A 19,105-nucleotide genomic window follows, 5' to 3' on the forward strand; every position below is an offset into this window, starting at 1 on the left:
ACTGAGGTGGGGGGAGCTCATGTTTCTGGAGCAGGTTGGAGAAGATGCTCCATAACAAATCTCTGCCCCCTGAACTGCTCCAAGGCTTGTCCTGCATCTGGTGACATCCTGCATCGTGTGCCTGGTGACAGTAGGCTGAGAGCTTTGGGGAGGGTAGAAGAACGGGGAGAGTTTCATTGCTGTGAAATTCCCTTCAAGCCTTTTAGCTGGGAATGTTGCTTTCTGCCCTTTTGGTTGCCCTCATGCACCTGGAATGGCAGCCCCAGGGTGTGTGATGGTCAGGAATGTGGCTGGAGAGGGCTGCCCTCGTGGGGGTGCAGGACTGAGACTCCTGAGAACCCCAGAGCTCTCCATCAAGGGACTGTCCCTCCTCTGTAGGAAAGGCTGGCTGCAACCAGCCAGTTTGGGATGTCAGTGGTGAATTGAGAAGCCTTGGAGCTGACAGCTCCTGTGCCTGTGCTGGAGCACCCCTGGGTTCTCCCTGCTGGCTGCAGGGAGACTTTTGGACACGGTCTGACTTTAGCCCTGGTGTTTAACCACAGCAGCAGGGCCCAGCAGCCAAGGGCTGGCTCGGAGTGTCAGGCTGCAAACCTATTGCCTTTGGTTGCTGAGTCTGTCTGTGTGGGAAGGGAGCTGGGCCCTAATGTGTGTGTGGCTGAGCACTCCCACCCACCTGCCTCCCAGGAACAGGAGCACCTCCGCACCACAGTGCAGCAAGGCAGGAATTGGAGCCTGGCCTCCCCTTATCTGGGCCTTGCAACAGATGGTGGGGATCTGTAAACTCCTGTGGCTGAGGGGGAGCCTGCTCAGGGGCTGCTGCTCCTGAAGGATGGCAATGTTCCCCAGTTCTTGGTTGGGCTTTTCTCGCTCACATCTTCTGTGTGAGAAAATGTGGGAGTGAAGCGGTTGAGTCTGGGCTTGATTTGACTGGATCCATCTGTGTTATCTGGGCTAACTCAGAGCAGGACAGGCTTGTTGTGAGCCTAGAGATATGGTGGTATGTCCAGGTAGGAGCAAGAGAGTGTGGGTACATAGGATGCCACCCTGCTTGTGGTGGGCTTCAGGCCCAGCATCATCAGCCAGGCCAGGGAGGGGCTTGTCCCGCTCTGCTCTGCCCTGGGGTGGCCTCCCCTGCAATATTGGGGTGGTTTGGGGCACCACAAGGTAAGGAAGATATTGAACCATTAGAAAGTGTCCAAAGGAGGCAATGAGGATGGGGAAGGGCCTTGATTTGAAGCCATGGGAGGACACTGAGGGCACTTGGGGTGTTCAACTGGAGAAGAGGAGACTGAGGGGAGAGCTCATGGCAGTTCCAGCTTCCTGGGCAGGGGCAGAGGAGGGGCAGGGACTGAGCTCTGCTCTGGGGGGACCAGGGACAGGACCCAGGGAATGGCTGGAGCTGTGTCAGGGCAGGGTCAGGTTGGATCTCAGGATGAGGTTCTTCCCCCAGAGGGTTGTTGGGCACTGCCCAGGCTCCCCAGGGCAGTGGGCACAGCCCCAAGGCTGCCAGAGCTCCAGGAGGGTTTGGCTGATCCTCTGGGGCACAGGGTGTGACCCTTGGGGATGGGCCTGTGCAGGGCTGAGGGTTGGACTTGATGATCCTTGTGGGTCCCCTCCAACTGAGCAGATTCTGTGACTCCTGATGCTGAGACCCCTCTGTGGTTTTGGCTTTGGCATCTTGCAAAAGAGAGAATTGGGTGTCACCTGGAGGTGTGCCAGGGGTTTGCTGTGATGGTTCACCTTGCGAGGGCTCAGCCCAGGTGTGCTGTGGGGTGGGCAGCTCCTGTTCTTGCCCTGCCTTGGAAATGCCAACACACATCACAGGCATGAACAAGTGAGAGATGTCAGCCTTGGTGCTGTATTTGTGTTTGGTTAATGAGAGTTGGCATCTGGAGCTGCTTATCCTTTGTTCTTGAGTACAGAACAACACTTGGACCACAACGGGCTCTTCCTCTCACTCGTGATCAGCTGTGAGGGTATGGTAGGAGGTGTGGTGGGGGGAGGCTGTTCCTCCTTGTGGGATTAGGGACTTTAAGCCCTGAGGAGCTCATTCCACCTGACTGCACATAGCAAACTGCACCTGCCTTTACCAGGACTGGGGCAAAATCTCTGCATTCCCCCTGCAGAGAGGGCTGGATTTGGGGTTCTTTCCACACTGTCCTGCATCAGCATGGAAGACAAGGTCGCACTGGCCAGGCAGGTGCTCTGGGGAGCTGGTTGAGGTGGTTGCAAACAGCATCACTTGGTGTTTGGGTAGGTGGGTGGAGGTGGTGGTATTGGCAGGGCTGAGAATGCTTGTGGAGGGGATGGGAAAGCTCTTAATCCAAAGCAAACTGACCATGTGCTTCCCAGGGAGATGCTTCCTGTGGCTGTGGCTTGATTATGGGGAGCAGATGGGTGAAATGGGCATGGAGTCTATTGGGTGGTTCCTGCCACCATTCTGCCAGCAGAACTATGCACCTGGCAAATGGGGTGAGGGAGTTCTGTGGGTCCATTAAATCTCATGCAAAACCTGGTGGGATTTGGGATGGGAGACAGCCCTGAGGACTCTGTGCCACTGTAGGTCTGCCTGTGGCAGTGCTCCCTGCATGGGGGTAGCGCTGCAGCTCTTCTCCTGCTGTGCAGCACGGCCAGTCTGTCACGTTTGTCTGTCTCTGTGGTCCAGTGTCGACACAGAGTTTAATTTCAACCTGCTGAGCATTGGCCAAAACTAACTGAAAATGTCTGTGGGGAGCTCCTCTGAGAGCCATGTGGCTCCTCTGAGCCAGGCTGCGGGCTGAGCTCAGGGGTGACTTTCTCCAGGCGAGGCACGAACAGAGCTCAAATTACTGTCCTTGCTTTTGGAGGGTCAGATGGCATCTCTGGTGCCTCCAGACTGTGCTGTGTGGCTTTGCTGAGCCCTGTGTCTCCAACAGAGGAGGAAGCCACTCACCTGGGAGTGGTGTCTGGCTGCTGGGAAGCACCGTGCATATCAACATTTTGGAGGTCCTGATGCAGGGCAAGTGTTAATGGGCAAAGTGCTTTCACTGCAATCCTTTGAAGCTGAGACTGACTCTGGGACATGGGAGCAGGCTCCCAGGGGTGGAGGTGTCCTCTGAGATTGGCAGGGCTGTGGACTCAGGCAGCAAAGAACTTGTTCACACTGCACTGGGGGGTTCAGCTTTCTGCTGCTGCTTCAGGCAGGGCTGTACACCTTGTTTAGCTGGTTAATGGGCTTGTGCAGAACATGTCTCTGCTCCCAGGGACAGTGGGACATCAGGCTCCTTGTGGGCTGGGAGGCAGCAGAGCTGTCTGCTGCTCATCTCTGTCTGGACAGGGACACCCAAGTGTATAGGAGAGCACCAAGGTCAAGGAACAGCCTCTGCCACCAAGGTCTCTCTGTCAGCCAGAGTGCCAAGGCTGTTCCATGAATTGGGAGGGGATACTGCTGCTTTTGGGGGAAAACTAGAGAGAGGTTCACCTCTCAGGGAGCTGGAGTCACTGCTGGTAAGGGCTTCCACAGCACAAGGAAGCCAGCATGAGGACTTCAAAGGTGATAATATCTGGGAATAGCACTGGGGTAGCAGGGAGTGCTCAGCAGTGCTGGGAGTAGGGGGAAAACATGATTTTGAAATGAAAGCTGACCTGATTCCGCTGCTCCATTTCCGCACCCTGTGTGTGTTCTCACGAGGCGCTGCTCCTGCACAGGGCCATGTGCAGTACCTGAAGCAGGTCTGAACCTGAGGTTTTGCTTTCTCCCAGTGCTTACATGTGTGCTGTCTCTCCACAGCCATCAAGGTGAGCTGCATTGGGTCCTGTGGGGTGTCCAACAAGATCAATGACACAGCCTGGACCGTGGAGGAGCAGTACTTCAACAGCACCCTGTCCCTGGCAGACAAAGGTACGGTCCACAGAGACCTGGGGGAGATCTGTGCTTCTGGGATGGTTTGCAGAGATGGATCACCCAGACCTCAGCACCCTCTGCACGTGAGATACCCCCTCACACGCTGCCTTGGCCTGTGCACAGGGGATGGGAGCCAATATTAGAGACTACAAGAGCTTAGTAGGAGCTGTGCAGAGAAGCATCCTGAGTAGGTGCAGAACTTGGCAGGCACCCTGCACACCCTGCTGGCATCCTCTGGCCCTGGTCTGCCCGAAGCAGAGTTGTCAGCAGCGACTGCTCCTCTGTCTTAAGGCCCTGTGGGTTCACTCTGCCCCACTTCCTGCATGTGTTGACTATGGTGGTCACAAAACTCTTCTCAAAGCTGGCCAGAGGAAGCCAGGACTAGTTTGAAAGGGATTTGGAGTTGTCACTTGTGCTCCAAGAGAAGCACTGGGAGCGTGGCAGGATCAGCCTGGAACAGTTACCCCTGCACCACCCACAAGTGAGATGCCCAGAGGTGGTGACAGGGTTGTATTATCTGTGGGGTAAAGTGACACCAGCAGCCTCTGGGGGGACCTGGGCCCGAATGAATGCTGTCTTTCTGCTGTTAAATAGGTCAGCCTTACCACAAATAATTCATGCTGTGCCCTGGCTCCTGTTGAAATCAAGCAGTGCCAGTATTCACCTGCTGAAGGCAAGTGGCTGTAACAGTAACATGGCAAAAGCCTGGGATAGCAGGAGCTCAGCCCTCTGATACTGTTTTATCTAATAACAGGAAACGGGTTAAAACTGAAGTGGCAGTTTCTGCTAGGTCAGCAACTTTGCAAGCAGAGCTTTTAGCATGGAGGGGAGACTGACTTCATCCCCACAGCAACTGGAGAGAGTGCTGCGTGCTCCTGGTCCCTGGGAAGGGAGACAGCTGGCTGGCTCACCTCTTGGCTCATGGCCCGGGGGCTGCAGGGGGAGGTAAACTGTCTGGGAGGGCAATGAGAAACATTTCTGCCTGATTGTGGATGCAGGGCTGAGCACAGAGCCCGGCTATGAATGTCAGGGTGACAAAATCCCTTTATGAGGTGCTGCAGACCAATGAGTTTAGATGAGGTGGGGGCTGGAGCCTGCAAATGAGTCTGGACTCGTGGAGAGGTTTAAACCTACAGCTGAAAAATGCACGTTTTTCTTCTAGTATTTAGTGATTCAAGGGAGAGCTGTGATCTTGTGGTCAGTTCTGTCCTGGTGAAGCTGAGCAGTGGCACAAGCCAGGCTGGAGTGGGAAGAGGCAGATGTGTTGTTTGTTGGGTTTGCAGCCTCTGGGAGACTTTGATGGTTGCTTTGGCAGCCAGTTCTTGTGAGGCTGCCCTTGGGAGCCGTCCCCTTGACAACTAGGACCAGTGAGGACTGGGAAGGATGGAAGGAAAATGCATTGATGACTATGCATTTTCATGGCTCTGAAGTGTCAACTTGGAAGGCCTGAATTCCAAAGACAGGCAAAATTTGGTGTTCCCAGTTCTTGAACTGTTCGTGGAAAACCCTTGTCTTTTGGCTCTTGCTTTGTCTGGGACCCAGACTCTTGTGTGCTGCCCAGTGCAGTGCTGCTGTCTGTCACCTGCTGGTGTCACAGACTCTGCCAGCCTGGAGTGGGTGGCAGGGCTGGGCTGCTGGCAGTGCCTGACTTGTCTGAGGTGCAATGAACTGAAGGGAAAATCTGTCCCTGCTCAGGAGCTGAGATGTGTTGTGGTGTCAGTGCTGTCCTGCCTTGCAGAGCTGCAGTGTGATCATGGGCAAAGCCTGGCCCCAGTACCAGCAGTTAGTCTGGAACAGCCTGCTGGGTACTCACAGTCACTGACCTCTGCCCTTCAGCTTTTTGTGTCCCAGTGGACACAACTGCTGGAGCTCTCAGCTGCAGATTCCCAGCTCCAGGGAAGCGGACAGGGAGAGGGCAGGCTGTCCCTGTGTGTGGGAATGCAGCCAAGGCAGTGCTCATGGGGATTTGCCCTTCATGCTCAGGAACTGGACAGGCAGTGTTTGTGCCATGTCTGTCTCCAGGCAGGATGGCCGGGCCTGTGAGGACTGGGTGGGATGAGGATGGGAGGGGGTGGTGTTGGCACTGCCTTTGGCCCCGAGTCCACCAGCAGTGATGACTTTGAAGCTGCCCCTGGCTGTTGCTGCACTGCTCCTGCGGATGTGGGAACAAAAGCCCTGGGGGCTGGCACAGCTCCAGCCTGCGGCACAGGGACAGAGGTAACCGTGCTGTCACAGCCCTCACCCTGACATTGATGCATGTCTGGGCTGGCACAGCAGAGGGAAGCTGGGCTGCTGCTCCGTGTCCCTGCCTCTGTGTGTGCCTGTCTGTCTGTCCGTGTCCTCCTGGCAGTGGGGCAGTGGCGGGGGTTTGCTGGGGGAGCCTCGGTGCTGACTCAGCCATGGCGTTTTTAGGCTTTCCAGGAATAGCTCCCAGCTGTCCTGGCCTTTCCTGAAGAGAGCACAAAGGAGCTTCAGGCAGGCAGAATGTCCCTCATGGGTGCTCTCTGGGGGGCTCCTTGCAGGGCTGACCCCCGGCTGGGAGGGGAAACTGAGGCAGGCTGGACTGCTGGCTCTTGGCATGGTGAGCTCGCTGGTGGGTGATGGCAGGTGCCAGGGTGTGGGTGAGTTAAGGGAGTTGGAAGCGTTTCCAAGGAGACTCCCAAAGGAGCTGGCCCACACGGCCAGCACACAACTATTTCCCTGGCCAGGATCTACAGCCACCAGTGACAGAGCACCACAAGCAAAGCTCACTGCAGTGGCATCTGGTATGGCCCTGCCATGTGTGTAAAAACCACACAGAACCCCCCAGGGTGAATCCATACCTGTTCCTCCAGGTGAGGGCTGGCTGTGCCCACCCTTCTTCCCCTGCCACAGGAAGCAAGCAGCACGAGGGAGGGCAGGACCAGGACCGTGGGAGGCCCTTCCTGCCCTGCTGATCCACACAGGGGACGTCCCCGCCCAGCAGCACGAGTGGAAATGAATGGAGGAAGGGGAGGAATTTGCTTCTGCCTCAGAGGACTCCTCTGTTCCTGCCTTTCCCCCAGTACCTCTTCTTTTTGAACAAGTGTACTAAAAAAATCAGAAGGGCAGGGGGAGCAGCGTGTCTGTGCTGGGGGGAGCTGGCAGCCAGGCTGTGCCCTGGGGCAGAGGGTGATGCCAGGCTGTCCACTGGCACCATCCCCAGCTCTGTTGCAGATGGTTCATCCAGCCTGATAGTGTTGGCTCGGCTTGAGAAAGGATCCCAGATGTCCCCAAGGCCACACAGCAATGGGGCTCTGTCTTGCAGGTCCCTGGTGAGTGGCTGGTGCTCCAGTGGTGCCACTGCAGTGCTGGGGAGGTGGTGCAGGGACAGGCTCAGCCTGAAAAACAACCCACCCTCGCTCTGCCTTCCCACATCCTGAGCAGGAGGTTCAAAAAACAGCGATCGGTGCTCTTTGAGGACACGTGGGGGGAAGGGGAGAGCAGGTTTGCAAAACTATGGAGGCTTTTTGATTGCTCTTTAAGTCTCTAAGAGCGACTCCACACTTCTCCTCCCACACACCATTGCATTGAAGTAAGTGAGGGGGCAGCTTGTCCTAAGTAGCATCAGCCGTTGCTTTATTACACAGCACAGCGGTTTGGGGTTTTTTAGGGCTGTACATTGCATGAGAAGGGAGGCAGGCCCTGAAATAACCCAGATGCCCCCTTTGCAATGTAAGGCACTTATTTAAGGCACTTTCCCCCCTCACCCCTGCCTTGGAGCGGCACCCAGGGTGTGGAGGACTCTGCTGTGCCACTGGAGCATCGGCAGGTTGGTGACCAGTGTTTTGCTGCAGAGGACTCTGCTCCCCTCGGTGTCTCCACTGGAGCAGCACATCATCCCTGCTCCGGGAAAGCCTCTGGAGTTGAGCAGGAGCTGGAGGCAGCAGGCACCCGTGAGGAGCTGTGGATTGTGCTGCAGCCTTGGCAGTCACACACAGGCCAACGGTTTAATGAACTCGGGCTCTTTACATAAAAGCTGCTGGGAAGTGCAGAGCGTGCCAGCTGCTCCAGAGCCTCTCGCTGCTCTGTTTGCTGAGAGCACAGTGCAGTGCAACAGAGGTCATTCAGCCCACAGGAGCTTCTCAGGGAGGCTCCTTGTTTGCCTGCTTTGAGGGGAGGCTGAGGTGGGGATTTGCTTTTCTCACTTGGGCTTTGACTGCTCCCCGGTGCTGGTTTTTTTAGGGGGGGGATCTCTTTACAAAGAAATGCAAGTGGAGTGGGGGCTGTTGGGTTTCTGTAGGTGTCAGCAGCACAGGAGATCAAGTGGCAGCGAGTACAGAATAGCACTGCTTGTACCCACCACTCTCAAACACAGAGATGCTTCTCTTGATCCAATATAATGGAGTGATTCAGCTCCGTGGAGCCTCCTGCTCCTCTCCCCCTCCCTGCTGCAGCTCTGTCCTTAGAGGAGCAGGTTCATTGTGTCCCTGCACCCACATGAGGCTGTTTCTGCCCTGTATCTCCAGCTGCACACACAGCCCTTGCCCTGTGCATGCAAAGGTAGACTTTTGGGGCTTTTTTATTCCCTTTAAATCCTCCTTGTACCTGAGTTGAACCCGTGCAGGGAGCTGGCTGTAATTTCCAGCTGACCTTTCTTCTGGCAGCTTGTTAGTTAGCTCGGAGCACTGCAGGGATTTCCTGGCAGCTCCACACGCTTCCTCTGCTGGCAGATTTCTTGCACAAAGAGCTAAAAAGGGGCAGCTGTGCATCACCTCTTCCCTGGGGTGGTTCTCTGCCAGCCTGGCACAACACCTTCATGGCCAGCAGTTGGCACAGGGTGACTCTCCTGGCTTCCAGCTGAATTTAAAAAGCTTGGTGACCTGACTGAGCAGGAATTGTGAGACCTGTGTCTCTCGTTCCATGCTCAGGAGTTGCTGTGTGAGCAGAAGGTCAGCAGGTGATGCTCCTGGAGAGCCCCTGCCCAGGTGGGAGCAGGAGGGTGCCTGTGAGCAGTGGTGAGCCATTAAGGATGTGCTGGTTCCAGCTCCTGTCCACACTGTGCTGCCGGGCTCAGGAGCAGGTTCAGCCCAGGAAAACCACGCGGAAGGATCTGCACTTGCCTCGGGTCACTGCTTCCTCAGCACTTCCCAATTTCTTGCCTCAGTAGATCGGTTAATCCTCTGGGGTTTTTTGCAGCGTTGCCATACTGCCGGATCCTGCTAATTCATGGAGAATGTCCCTGGGAAGTGCTGACACAGAGGTTTATGGGCAGTGGAGCCCTCACCTCCATGCTGGGCTCTGAGGTGCACTGCCTGTGTTACAGAAAGGTTTATCATTACCCATGTTGGAGTGCTGGGGGTTGTTCCTGCCGTGTTTGTGTGTGTGCAAAGCTGCTGTGAGTGAGTTGGTGCCATGAATGGGAAGGTGGAGCCTGCTGGGGCCGTGTTCCCTGCCTACCTTACAGAGCAGGGGAGCTCTTGTTCCAGCTGAACGCTGAGGCTTTCCTGGCAGCTTTGGCTGTGCTGGCTCCTCTGGCTGTTGGCTGCTCCCTGGGTGGCACTGTGTCTGTGTGTGCACTTCCCTCATTTGTTGCAGCTTGTAATCCCGTGTATGAGCTTCGTTCACCAGAGCCTGAGCTGAGCCCTCATGCTAAAGCTGTGATGGCTCAGCGTCACCTCAAGTGCCCTGGCACGGGCAAAATTAACGCTCCCCATCTGACAGCTCTGCTGCAGCCTCCTGTGAGCTAAAGAGCTCTGACCTCTTGCTTGATACATCAGTATCGAGATGTATTATGTATCTAATATTCATTTTTCTGGGCTGCAAAGGTGGATGAGGGGAGAGGGAGAGGAGGGCAGGGGTGAGCAGGGTGCTGGCAGAGTGATGGCTGGGGGGTCAGTGTCCCACAGCACAGTGCAGAGGTAGAGCTGCCCCTTCCTCCAGCCCAGAGTGGAAAACACAAACCTGCTGCTTTCCTGCTCTCTGCCTGGAGGGCCTCCAGAGGACAGTACCCGAGCTGTGCATCTGCAACACTGATATCACTCCATCTCAGCACCTTTGGAGGAGCTCACCTTCCCCAGGGAAGAGGAAGGGCTGATTTTAGGCAGCAGGAAGACTATATTGCTCTGAGCCACGGCACGGGCACCAGCAGGCACCGGGTACCTTTCTGTGCTACTTGATTTGGCCAACACAATTAATGCATCACTCGCTAAGTAGCCAGAGAGGAATTGCCATATGGCCTGGCCTGCTGTTCCTCTGCTAGTAGAACCAAAAAATATGTGTACTCCAAAGGAGCAGCCTGTTCCTGCTCCCCCACCTGTGTGTGCAGCAGGAGGGAACAGAGCCACAGCCGTCTGCTTGGCTGGTACCAGGGGGGAGAGACAAGGATTGGGGTGGGAACCCCATTTCATCTGCTCCTGGGGTGCAGAGGCACCTTCCAGGCTCCCAGTTGTGGTTGCAGAGCAAATATCATCCTCCTCTGCTGGGGATAGAGGGAGTATAACATAGGATATTCACAGAACCACAGGATATGTGGAGTTGGAAGGGACCCACAAGGATCATCATGTCCAACCCTCAGCCCTGCACAGGCCCATCCCCAAGGGTCACACCCTGTGCCCCAGAGGATCAGCCAAACCCTCCTGGAGCTCTGGCAGCCTTGGGGCTGTGCCCACTGCCCTGGGGAGCCTGGTCAGTGCCCAACCACCCTCTGGGGGAAGAACCTTTTCCTGAGATCCAACCTGACCCTGCCTTGACACAGCTCCAATCATTCCCTGGGTGCTGTCCCTGGTCCCCCCAGAGCAGAGCTCAGGGTCTGCCCCTCCTCTGCCGCTGCCCAGGAAGCTGGAACTGCCATGAGCTCTCCCCTCAGTCTCCTCTTCTCCAGCTGAACACCCCAAGTGCCCTCAGTGTCCTCCCACAGCTTCAAATCAAGCCTTTCCCCATCCTTGTTGCCTCCTTTGGACACTCTTTAATGGCTCAATAGCTTCCTTATATTGCAGTGCCCCAACCCACCCCAGTATTGTAGGGGAGGCTGCCCCGGGTGAGAGAAGAGCGGGACAATCCCCTCCCTGGCCTGGCTGGTGATGTTCATCTCTTTTGTCCCAGTCTAGCCGTGGGTGCAGCCTGGTGAGGCAGAGGGGTGTGTTGTGCCACTCCATGTCTCCTGGCCTGCAGCCTGCTGTGTGCTCAGACCTCTGGGCTGGCTGTCCCAGCACCCCACAGTGTGAGGTTTCACAGGGGTAAGTAATAAAAGCTCAACTGAGCTTGTGTTTGTGCCTGAGTGACCAAGGCACCTCCCAACCCCTTTCTGGCTTCCCCACGGTGCCTTCCCCCGTGGGCACCATCCTGGAGGTCCTGGCTTGGTGGTGGTGGCTGTCAGCCTTGTGGAGACAGGGCTGTGCCCAGCTGTGACCTCCAGCTCCCCAGGGAGGGAGAGGCTGGGGCTGGGGGAGCCAGCCTGGCAGGAGGGTTTGGCAGATGGTCCTGCTTGGAACATGCAGCCCAGGCAGATCTGGCCCCACCGGTGCTGTCAGACTGGCCTGTCTGCACGGGCCACTAACCCAGGAGCTGCAGAACAGCTCTGGGAACCCAGGCAGGATGCAGCAGCTCAGTGTCCTTGTCCCTGTGTGGTTGGTTCCTACTGAACCCCAGCCCTGCCCTGCTCTTGTGCTGGGCAGAGGCTGCCAGAGGACCTTTCCCAGCCCTTGGCTGGCTGCTGGCAGGGCAGGGTGTGGGCAGGGAGCTTCCCCTCGCTCTGGAGGGAGGGTGGCTTTGAAGGGCTGGTGATTTCCTCTGGCTGCCAGTTCTGCCCTGGCAGGGGCCTGGCAGCACTGCTGGGCCAAGAGCCCAAACCCTTTCAGCAGCTGTGGTGGAGGAAGCTCGACTTGGATCATTTGCTTAACAGTGTAAATACAGACGAGTGGTCATTGCACCCCCACACAGCTATGACGGCATTGTTTTTCCTGTGCTGGTCTGCAGTGAGTGCAGGGAAACCTTTGTTTGGGTTGGAAGGGACCTTAAAGCTCATCTCATTCCACCCTCTGCCAGGGACAGGAACACCTTCCACTAGAACGGGCTTCTCCAAGTCCTGTCCAAGCTGGCCTTGGACACTTCCAGGGATGGGGCAGCCACAGCTTCTCTGGGCAACCCGTGCCAGGGCCTCAACACTCTCACAGTGAAGAATTTTTTCCTTATATCTAACTGAAATCTGCCCTCTGGCAGTGGGAAGCCATTCCCCTTTATCCTGTCCCTCCATCCCTTGTCCAAAGTCCCTCTCCAGCTCTTCTGGAGCCCCTTTAGGCCCTGGAAGGGGCTCTCAAGGTCTCCCTGGAGCCTTCTCTTCTCCAGGCCAAACACCCCCAGCTCTCCCAGCCTGGCTCCAGAGGGGCTCCAGCCCTTGGAGCATCTCCGTGGCCACCTCTGGACTCTCTCCAGCAGCTCCACATCCTTCCTGTGCTGTTCCCCAGGGCTGGAGGCAGCTCTGCAGGGGGGTCTCACCTGAGGGGGCAGAGGGGCAGAATCCCCCCCTCCCCTGCTGCCCACGCTGGGGGATCAGCCCAGGACATTCGGCTGGGGCATGTTGAGCTTCTCCTCCACCAGCACCCCCAAGGTGTTGTCCCCAGGGCTTCTCTCAATCCACTCTCTGCCCAGCCTGTATTTGTGCTTGGGATTGCCCTGACCCCAGTGCAGGACCTTGCACTTGGCCTTGTCAAACATCACAAAGCTCTCACAGGCCCAACCTCTCCAGCGTGGCAAGGTGTCTCTGGGTGGCAATGCAGTGTCACCAGGGGACCCAGCAGAAGTCTTGGCGTCAGCCCTCTGGATCAGGGCATTTCCTTTCTGCAAAGGATGAGTTGTTCCAGGACTCCTCCCCATCCACTGGTACAAGAAAATAATCCCTCTCCCAGTGTGGAAGGGAGGGAAGCAGATGAGCCATGAATGGGAGAGACCAGACAAATCTCCTCTGGCTTCAGGGAGATCTCTGCCTTGCACTGTAAGATGGCTCTTCTGCGCTGTCAGTGTGTTGTTGCTGCTCCTGCTATCTGGGTTTGGGTTTTTTTCTAGCCTGTCTGGGGCAGCAGCTTCTTTCCCTCCAGGAACTTTTAGGGAGGATGTTTCCCAAGGCCGTGTGGGGGTGGCTGGTCTCTGCTGGCCTGGCTCCTATCAGGAGTAAAGGCTGCTGCAGGTATGGCCCCACAGCAGAGCCCAGCTAAGCCAGCTGCATCATGACTTTCTCAAGGTATTTTTAGCTGCATGTAAACTTCAGGAAAAGCTGTTTTGCAGCCGAGCACAGTGTGGCCTTTGTTCCAGCTCCTGGGAATGGGGAGGGACCGGCTCAGCGTGGCTGGCACAGCCCTGTCCCCTCACAGGGAGTGTGTGAGCTGCCCAGGGGCACTGCAGCCCACCAGAGACCCCCTGAGCAGTGCTGAGCTCCTGCTGTGCCCATGCCTGTGCTGTGGGTGGTTTGGCAAAGCCTCTGGTTCTGGAGCAGCTTGGAAAAGAGCTGCTCTTCCCGGGTGTTGAGGTGGCAGTGGGTCCCCCCGTGGTAGGAAACCACCTTCCCTCAGCCTGCTATCAACAACTGTCTGTGTTGCAAAGTCAACCTGCAAGTGAAATCAGCACATTAATTGTCCCAGGTGGTTACTTGAAGCTCTCAGGGCTGGAGGGACAGGGGCTATGAGTGGCTTCCCGTGGGCTTTGTGTTCCACTGGCTGCTTGGATGCTGGAGTTGCACAGCAGTGGGACAGCTCTGGGTGCTCTGCATGGTGCTGCACCTCCCCTGCTGTCACCTGGGGATCTGCTCAAGGCCCTGTGTGGGACTGACACTGCAGGGGTCCCTCACAGGGAGCTGAGGTGGCTTTTGCTGCTGTTCTCCATGTGAGAAGTACCTGGATGTTGGCTCATGATTGGTCTGTGCCCTGCCCATGCCCACAGGGGTGGCTGGGACAAGGGGAATGACAGATTTTCCCTGTTATCTCAAGATTAGTCAGCATTTGGAAGTGGAAGTTCAGCCTTTAGGAGCAAAGTTGCCAACCAGTTTAAAAGGAGTTGCCACCTCCCTTCCCACTGTAAGGGGGCTTGGCTTGGGATTTGCCAACTTTCCACCAGACACAGGGCAGAAGACTGAAGTTGGCTTTGTAATTCCAAGCAAGCTGTAAATAAGCCTCTACTGTGTCTGTGCTGGAGGATCTTCTGCCAAGAGAGGCAAGCAGAAGCCCAGTTTTAACCTGCTATTTGGGGGTCCCAGGTGTTTTTGGGGACCAAATTTTGGGATCCCAGGGGGTCTGGGGCCTCTTTTCACCCCCGGTTTGAAGGTCCTAGGGGTGTTTTTGGGGAACGTTTTCACCCCCGATTTGGGGGTTGCATGTGTTGGAGGTCACTTTTCACCCCTGATTTGGTGGTACCAGGAGTTTCTGGGGACCCTTTTCATCTCAAATTTGCGGGTTCCAGGGGTGTTCGGGAACCCTTCTCATCCCCAGTTTGGGAATCCCAGGAGTTTTTTGGAACCCATTTCACCCCCAGTTTGTCTGTCCTGGCTGCTCAGGGATTCTTTTCAACCCCAGTGTCGGATCTCAGTGGGATTTGGGGGACCCTTTTCACCCCTGATTTGGGGATCCCAGGAGTATTTGGGGACCCTTTTCATCCCAATGTAGGGATCCCGGGGGGAGGAGCAGATTGGTGTCACGTTACTGCTAAATATCTGTCTCTCCTGCTGCTGCAGGGGGAGGCAGGCAGGACCCAGGCTCACCTGCAGTCTCTGCTGCCTTGTGGCCCTGCCAGACACTCTGGATCATGCCCATGCCTTCATGGGAGTCTCCCATCTTGTTCGGGGTTATCTGTTGTTCTTCACCTTACTTTTATTGACCTTTGTCTCTGAAACAGCTCTGGCACTGAACTCCAACTCTGCTTTCCACGCTTCTTGGAATGGCCACTCCAGGATGTTGAGGGTGCCTAAAGATGCTTCTCCCTCTTTGGGGGAAGGAGAGAGTGGGCTGGAAGGAGCAGGTCTGAAAACAAGAGCTGCTGCTAATTGCCTGCAGCATCTCTGTGCTCAGTGAAGTGGAGAATGGAGCTGGCTGTGCTTCCCTGGCCCCCTGCTCGGAGCAGGGCTGGGCTTGGGGCTCTGTGTCCACGAGCTGAACGTTGTTGTGATGCCCCTGCTCCACGTGAGCTGCAGCAGGGCACAACTTCAGTCTGGGGTGGCTGCTCTGGGAACTCCTCACTGGCTGCAAAGAGCAGAAAAGGCCTTTTCCAGCCCTCGTGGGCAGCTCGTTGCAGGCAGGAGCTGCGGGAGGGCTTTGGAGGTGCTCCGTGGGGTCACAGCCATTCCCCAGAGACACCAACAGCTCTCTGGGCGCTTGGGCTTGGTCTGGACTATCAGGGTTGTTTGGGCTGAGCTGTGGGCAGTTCTTATCTGGTGGCTCACTCAGAGGTTGGTCTCCCTGTGTGGAAACTGCATCAGTGTCTCCAAGTCACACGGTGGCTCCGACGGCCAAACCTCCTCCTCTGTGAGTGATGCTGGCCCTGTGTGTTCCCGGGAGAGCTGCTTGGGAATGCTGTAAGAGCAACCTGCAGCACCCCTGGCCTCTGCAGGGAGTTAGAAACTGTGAAGTGCTCAAATGTTCACTTCCAGCCCAGCTTTCTGATGGTGAACCTGAGCTGGGCAAGAGTTTGATCGAAATGACTTGTTGGATGGTGCTGCCTGTAATGTCAAAGAGGAACTTTCACTTGATGGAGTCTGTGAGCTCATCCTAAGGGCCCTGGAAAGGCTGTAAGGTTTCATGTTCTGTAAGGTTTCATGTTTTGAAATCACTGCCTGCACCTTCATGTGGGGCTCTGCAGGTCAGACAGCTGGGAATTCTTCAGGTCTTGGTGGAAACTCGGTGACCACTGCCCTCTGGAACTCCCACCTCCCTCTCTCCTGCAGTGTAGGAGCAGGACTTGCTCCCTCTGCCTTTCAGATGGAGAGTCCCGTTACTGCAAAGCTGCACAGGAGAGTCAATGCATTCCAATTATTGATTCACTTTCCAAAAATAAGGATAATGGGTGTAAGATCAATGTTGAATGATGCCCATTAAAAAGCAGAAACCCTCTGAGCAGCAAACAAGCCCTGGGTTAGTGGAGTTATTCATATGAGCCAGACTTTATCCTGGAACCAACAAGCAAAGGCACCCACTGCATCTCACCTGGCACCTTTACCTGAGCCAGGCTTGCCAGGAGGGAAAGGAGAGGCTGTCCCACACCTGCCTCCCTCCGTGCCTGCCCAGCTCTCGATCCTCAAGCCCGGCAGAGCCCGGCTTTGTGCCTCCACCTGGTGACAGCAGTGAGCGCTGCACTTTAGCCCACATAGTTCTGGTTTGTCTGGTGGATGGGAGGTGATGGGAATGAGCCAACCCTGCTCCTCTCTGTGAGGACAAGGTGTATAAATCTCTGATTCTCTCCCGACCTGCCTTTGGAGTGACGAGGCGCGTGCTGGGTTATTTATCCCTCCTGTCTCAGCGCTGTGGGTGGGACAGGGACTCACCGGGATGTCCTCAGGCCCCCATGGGGTGGCTGAGTGAGCAGAGAAGCAGAGGTCCAGCTTTCCACAACGTGAACGATGCACAGGTCAAGCTTCCTGCCTGGAGTGCAGTGTCAGTGGGGAGGATTTACCCTTCTCTTCCCCACCTCCCCCTTCCCTGTAATCCACTTAATCCCCTGACAACAGGACTCTCTTGCTGTCAGCTCTGGGAGCCAGCGTTGCTAACAGGCAAGCTGTCTCCTCGTCTTGCATCAACAAAGGAACCAGCCAAATCTGAGGGTTTGGAACCTCCAGCAACGATCCTACAAAGCAGAACAAATGTCTCCATTAAGCAGACATCCAGGTCTCCTCTCAGCACTGCTGCTTTAAAAACAAAACCTCTGGTTTGTACACGGATTTAACAAATGTGGATAAACCTTAGTGCTTTTCTTACTGGAGGCAACTTTGGGAGCTGATTGATGTTACTGGATCATACTGTGGGTCCAGTTCAGCCTTCACCCTGGCCTGGGAGGGGATCTGGGATCTGAATGGCAGTGCTGGAGGGTGGATGGGGCTGGGGGGTTGGAATCTGTAGCTGTTATTTTAGCTGTGCACTGTGCTCTGTGCCCTCGAGGCCTCTGTTGCAGAGCAATTGTTTAAGAAAACAAGTGCTGAGGTTTTAATGTTGTGGAAATATCTTCCTCAGCTCCTGTGCTCTAAGCAGCCAGGCTGAGGGATTGCAGGTCCCTTCGTGGGACCAGGGGTGGATGGACCTCTGGTTCCAGCTCCTGAATCCTGTGCAGTCTGTGAGGGGCTTGGTGTGTGGTTGAGGCTGTAGCGGCTTGATGCCAACCAGACCCCCGTACCAGCCTCAGGCAGTGCCTGTGCTTTCTCACCTTTCCCCTGAGTGCCTGTGAGGGGGAAGGCTTGGGGAAAAATAAACACACAGCACCCCTGCTCTGTGCCCTGTGTTGGTAGTCTGGGGATAACCACTTGCCATGGCACTGGGATCCTTTAAACCCTGCCCCAAAAGACATTATTTACAGGGTATCTCACCATAAACATCTTCCCAAGGAGAGGTGGGTGGCAGCAGGTTCTCCTGTTACTTCAAGTGCTGCCCATTGGATCTGGAGTTGTCCAGTGGCTGTAGGCAGCTGCCCAGGTTGTGTGTGTGGTTCCCTGGGTGGTGGCCTCTCTCTCCAGAAGATTGTGCTCTCCAGAAGGTCACACATTACAAGGCCTGTCAGCCTGTCCCACTTACCTTTCACTCTTTTTTCCACAGGGGTCCTGACACCTGGAGAGCACAACTTTCCCTTCCAGTTCCTGCTGCCAGGTAAGATGCATAAAAGTGGCTGAAGGCCCTTCCCTTTAAGCCTTGGCTTTTGCAGCCTCTCAAGGTGTGCTGAGAAGGACTTGGGTGACAGAGGCAGGGTGACAGCTGGGCCTGGGGACACGAGAGGAGCGTAAGGTCAGGCTCAGAGAGCTCAGACAGGTGGGAGCCTCTCCAGTGGGGCAAAGACGGGTGAGAGCTGTGGCTGGTGCCTCTCTGAGTGTGATCCTGAGAGCTCTGGATGTGCACAGGAGTCCTGCACACAGTGTGCTCAGAGAGAGGATCCCTGCTCCTGCACCTGGGGCTGCAGAGGATCCCTTCTGTAAAGGAGGTTGCAGCAAGGCCTCTGAGTGACCTAAGTGTTCAACCCCAGGTCTTTTTTTGGGGGAAACTTGCAGAACTCCTCAGGCAAAGAGGAAAGCTGTTAAAAAGAGGGAAGCTGTTAAAGAGGGAAGCTGTTTAAAAGGCACTATACTTCCAGTTCAGAAACTGGCCTGACTCAGCCTTGGATGCTTCCTTCCCCTTAAGGGTGGGTCATCACAACCTTCTGATCCTTTCCTTTCTCTCTCCACTCCAGCCTCTGCTCCTACATCATTTGAAGGCCCTTTTGGCAAGGTCCTGCATCAGGTGAAAGCTGTGATAGACACACCTCGCTTCTCCAAGGACTACAAATGCAACAAAATCTTCTATGTTCTCTGCCCTCTCAACTTGAACGACATCCCTGACATCGAGGTAGGAATGAGGAGGGGCACTGGGAAGTGCCACCACTTCAGCACTTGTCCTTGTCCTGCTGTCTGAGGAGTCACTGTGTGGTTGGACAACTCTCTGACTATGCAAGAAGTAGGGGGCTGGAGCAGTGGGACCTGTTGTGTGTGGCAGTGCCAGGTTGCTGGTTCTTTGTGTCCTCTCAGACCAGATATTTCTGCTTGCTTGTTTCGAGTCTCTGACTGTTTGTGACTCTCTTGAGCCAACATCTCTGTCTCTGCTGTCCTGCAGCAGCCCAACACCATGTCCATCACCAAGAAGTTCAACTACAAGCTTGTGAAAAGTGGCAACATCATCCTGACAGCCACGTCGGACCTGAGGGGGTACATCGTGGGACAGGCGATCCAGCTCCGCACGGACATCGAGAACAAATCCGGCCGGGACACCGGCGCTGTGGTTGCCAGTCTGCTCCAGGTGAGCATCCCAAAGGGTGATTCTGTGGCTTGTGCTGGTGCTCCACCCCCCTGTAAAGCTGGGGCAGCTCTCCCCTGTGTGCATCTCTGCTGCCTGTGGCTGGGAGGTGGCAGCGAGGAGGCCAAATCTGACTAACTTGGTTTCTCTCTACCTTCCTGGGGAAAGAGGAGGTAGAACTTGTCTTGCTTACACCTACTCAGTCTATCATGTAACTATGGGTATTCCTGCCCTGTAACATGCCTGTCAGATCTGTGCT

At 55.7% G+C, this 19,105-nt stretch overlaps 1 protein-coding gene across 1 annotated transcript in view; it reads left to right on the forward strand.

Annotated features, from left to right (window-relative positions):
- ARRDC1 (arrestin domain containing 1) overlaps nucleotides 1–19,105 on the forward strand; it is a 39,914-nt gene that overhangs the window by 14,378 nt on the left and 6,431 nt on the right. Inside the window, exons 2-5 of the mRNA XM_027687880.1 lie at nucleotides 3,770–3,880; nucleotides 17,623–17,673; nucleotides 18,248–18,402; nucleotides 18,667–18,849. Coding sequence (XP_027543681.1) covers nucleotides 3,770–3,880; nucleotides 17,623–17,673; nucleotides 18,248–18,402; nucleotides 18,667–18,849 — 500 coding nt within the window. The remainder of the gene's footprint in view (nucleotides 1–3,769; nucleotides 3,881–17,622; nucleotides 17,674–18,247; nucleotides 18,403–18,666; nucleotides 18,850–19,105) is intronic.

The sequence above is a fragment of the Neopelma chrysocephalum genome, unplaced genomic scaffold, assembly GCF_003984885.1.
Source record: "Neopelma chrysocephalum unplaced genomic scaffold, ASM398488v2 Primary Assembly neopelma1_74, whole genome shotgun sequence".
In the NCBI taxonomy this organism is placed as follows: Eukaryota; Metazoa; Chordata; class Aves; order Passeriformes; family Pipridae; genus Neopelma; species Neopelma chrysocephalum.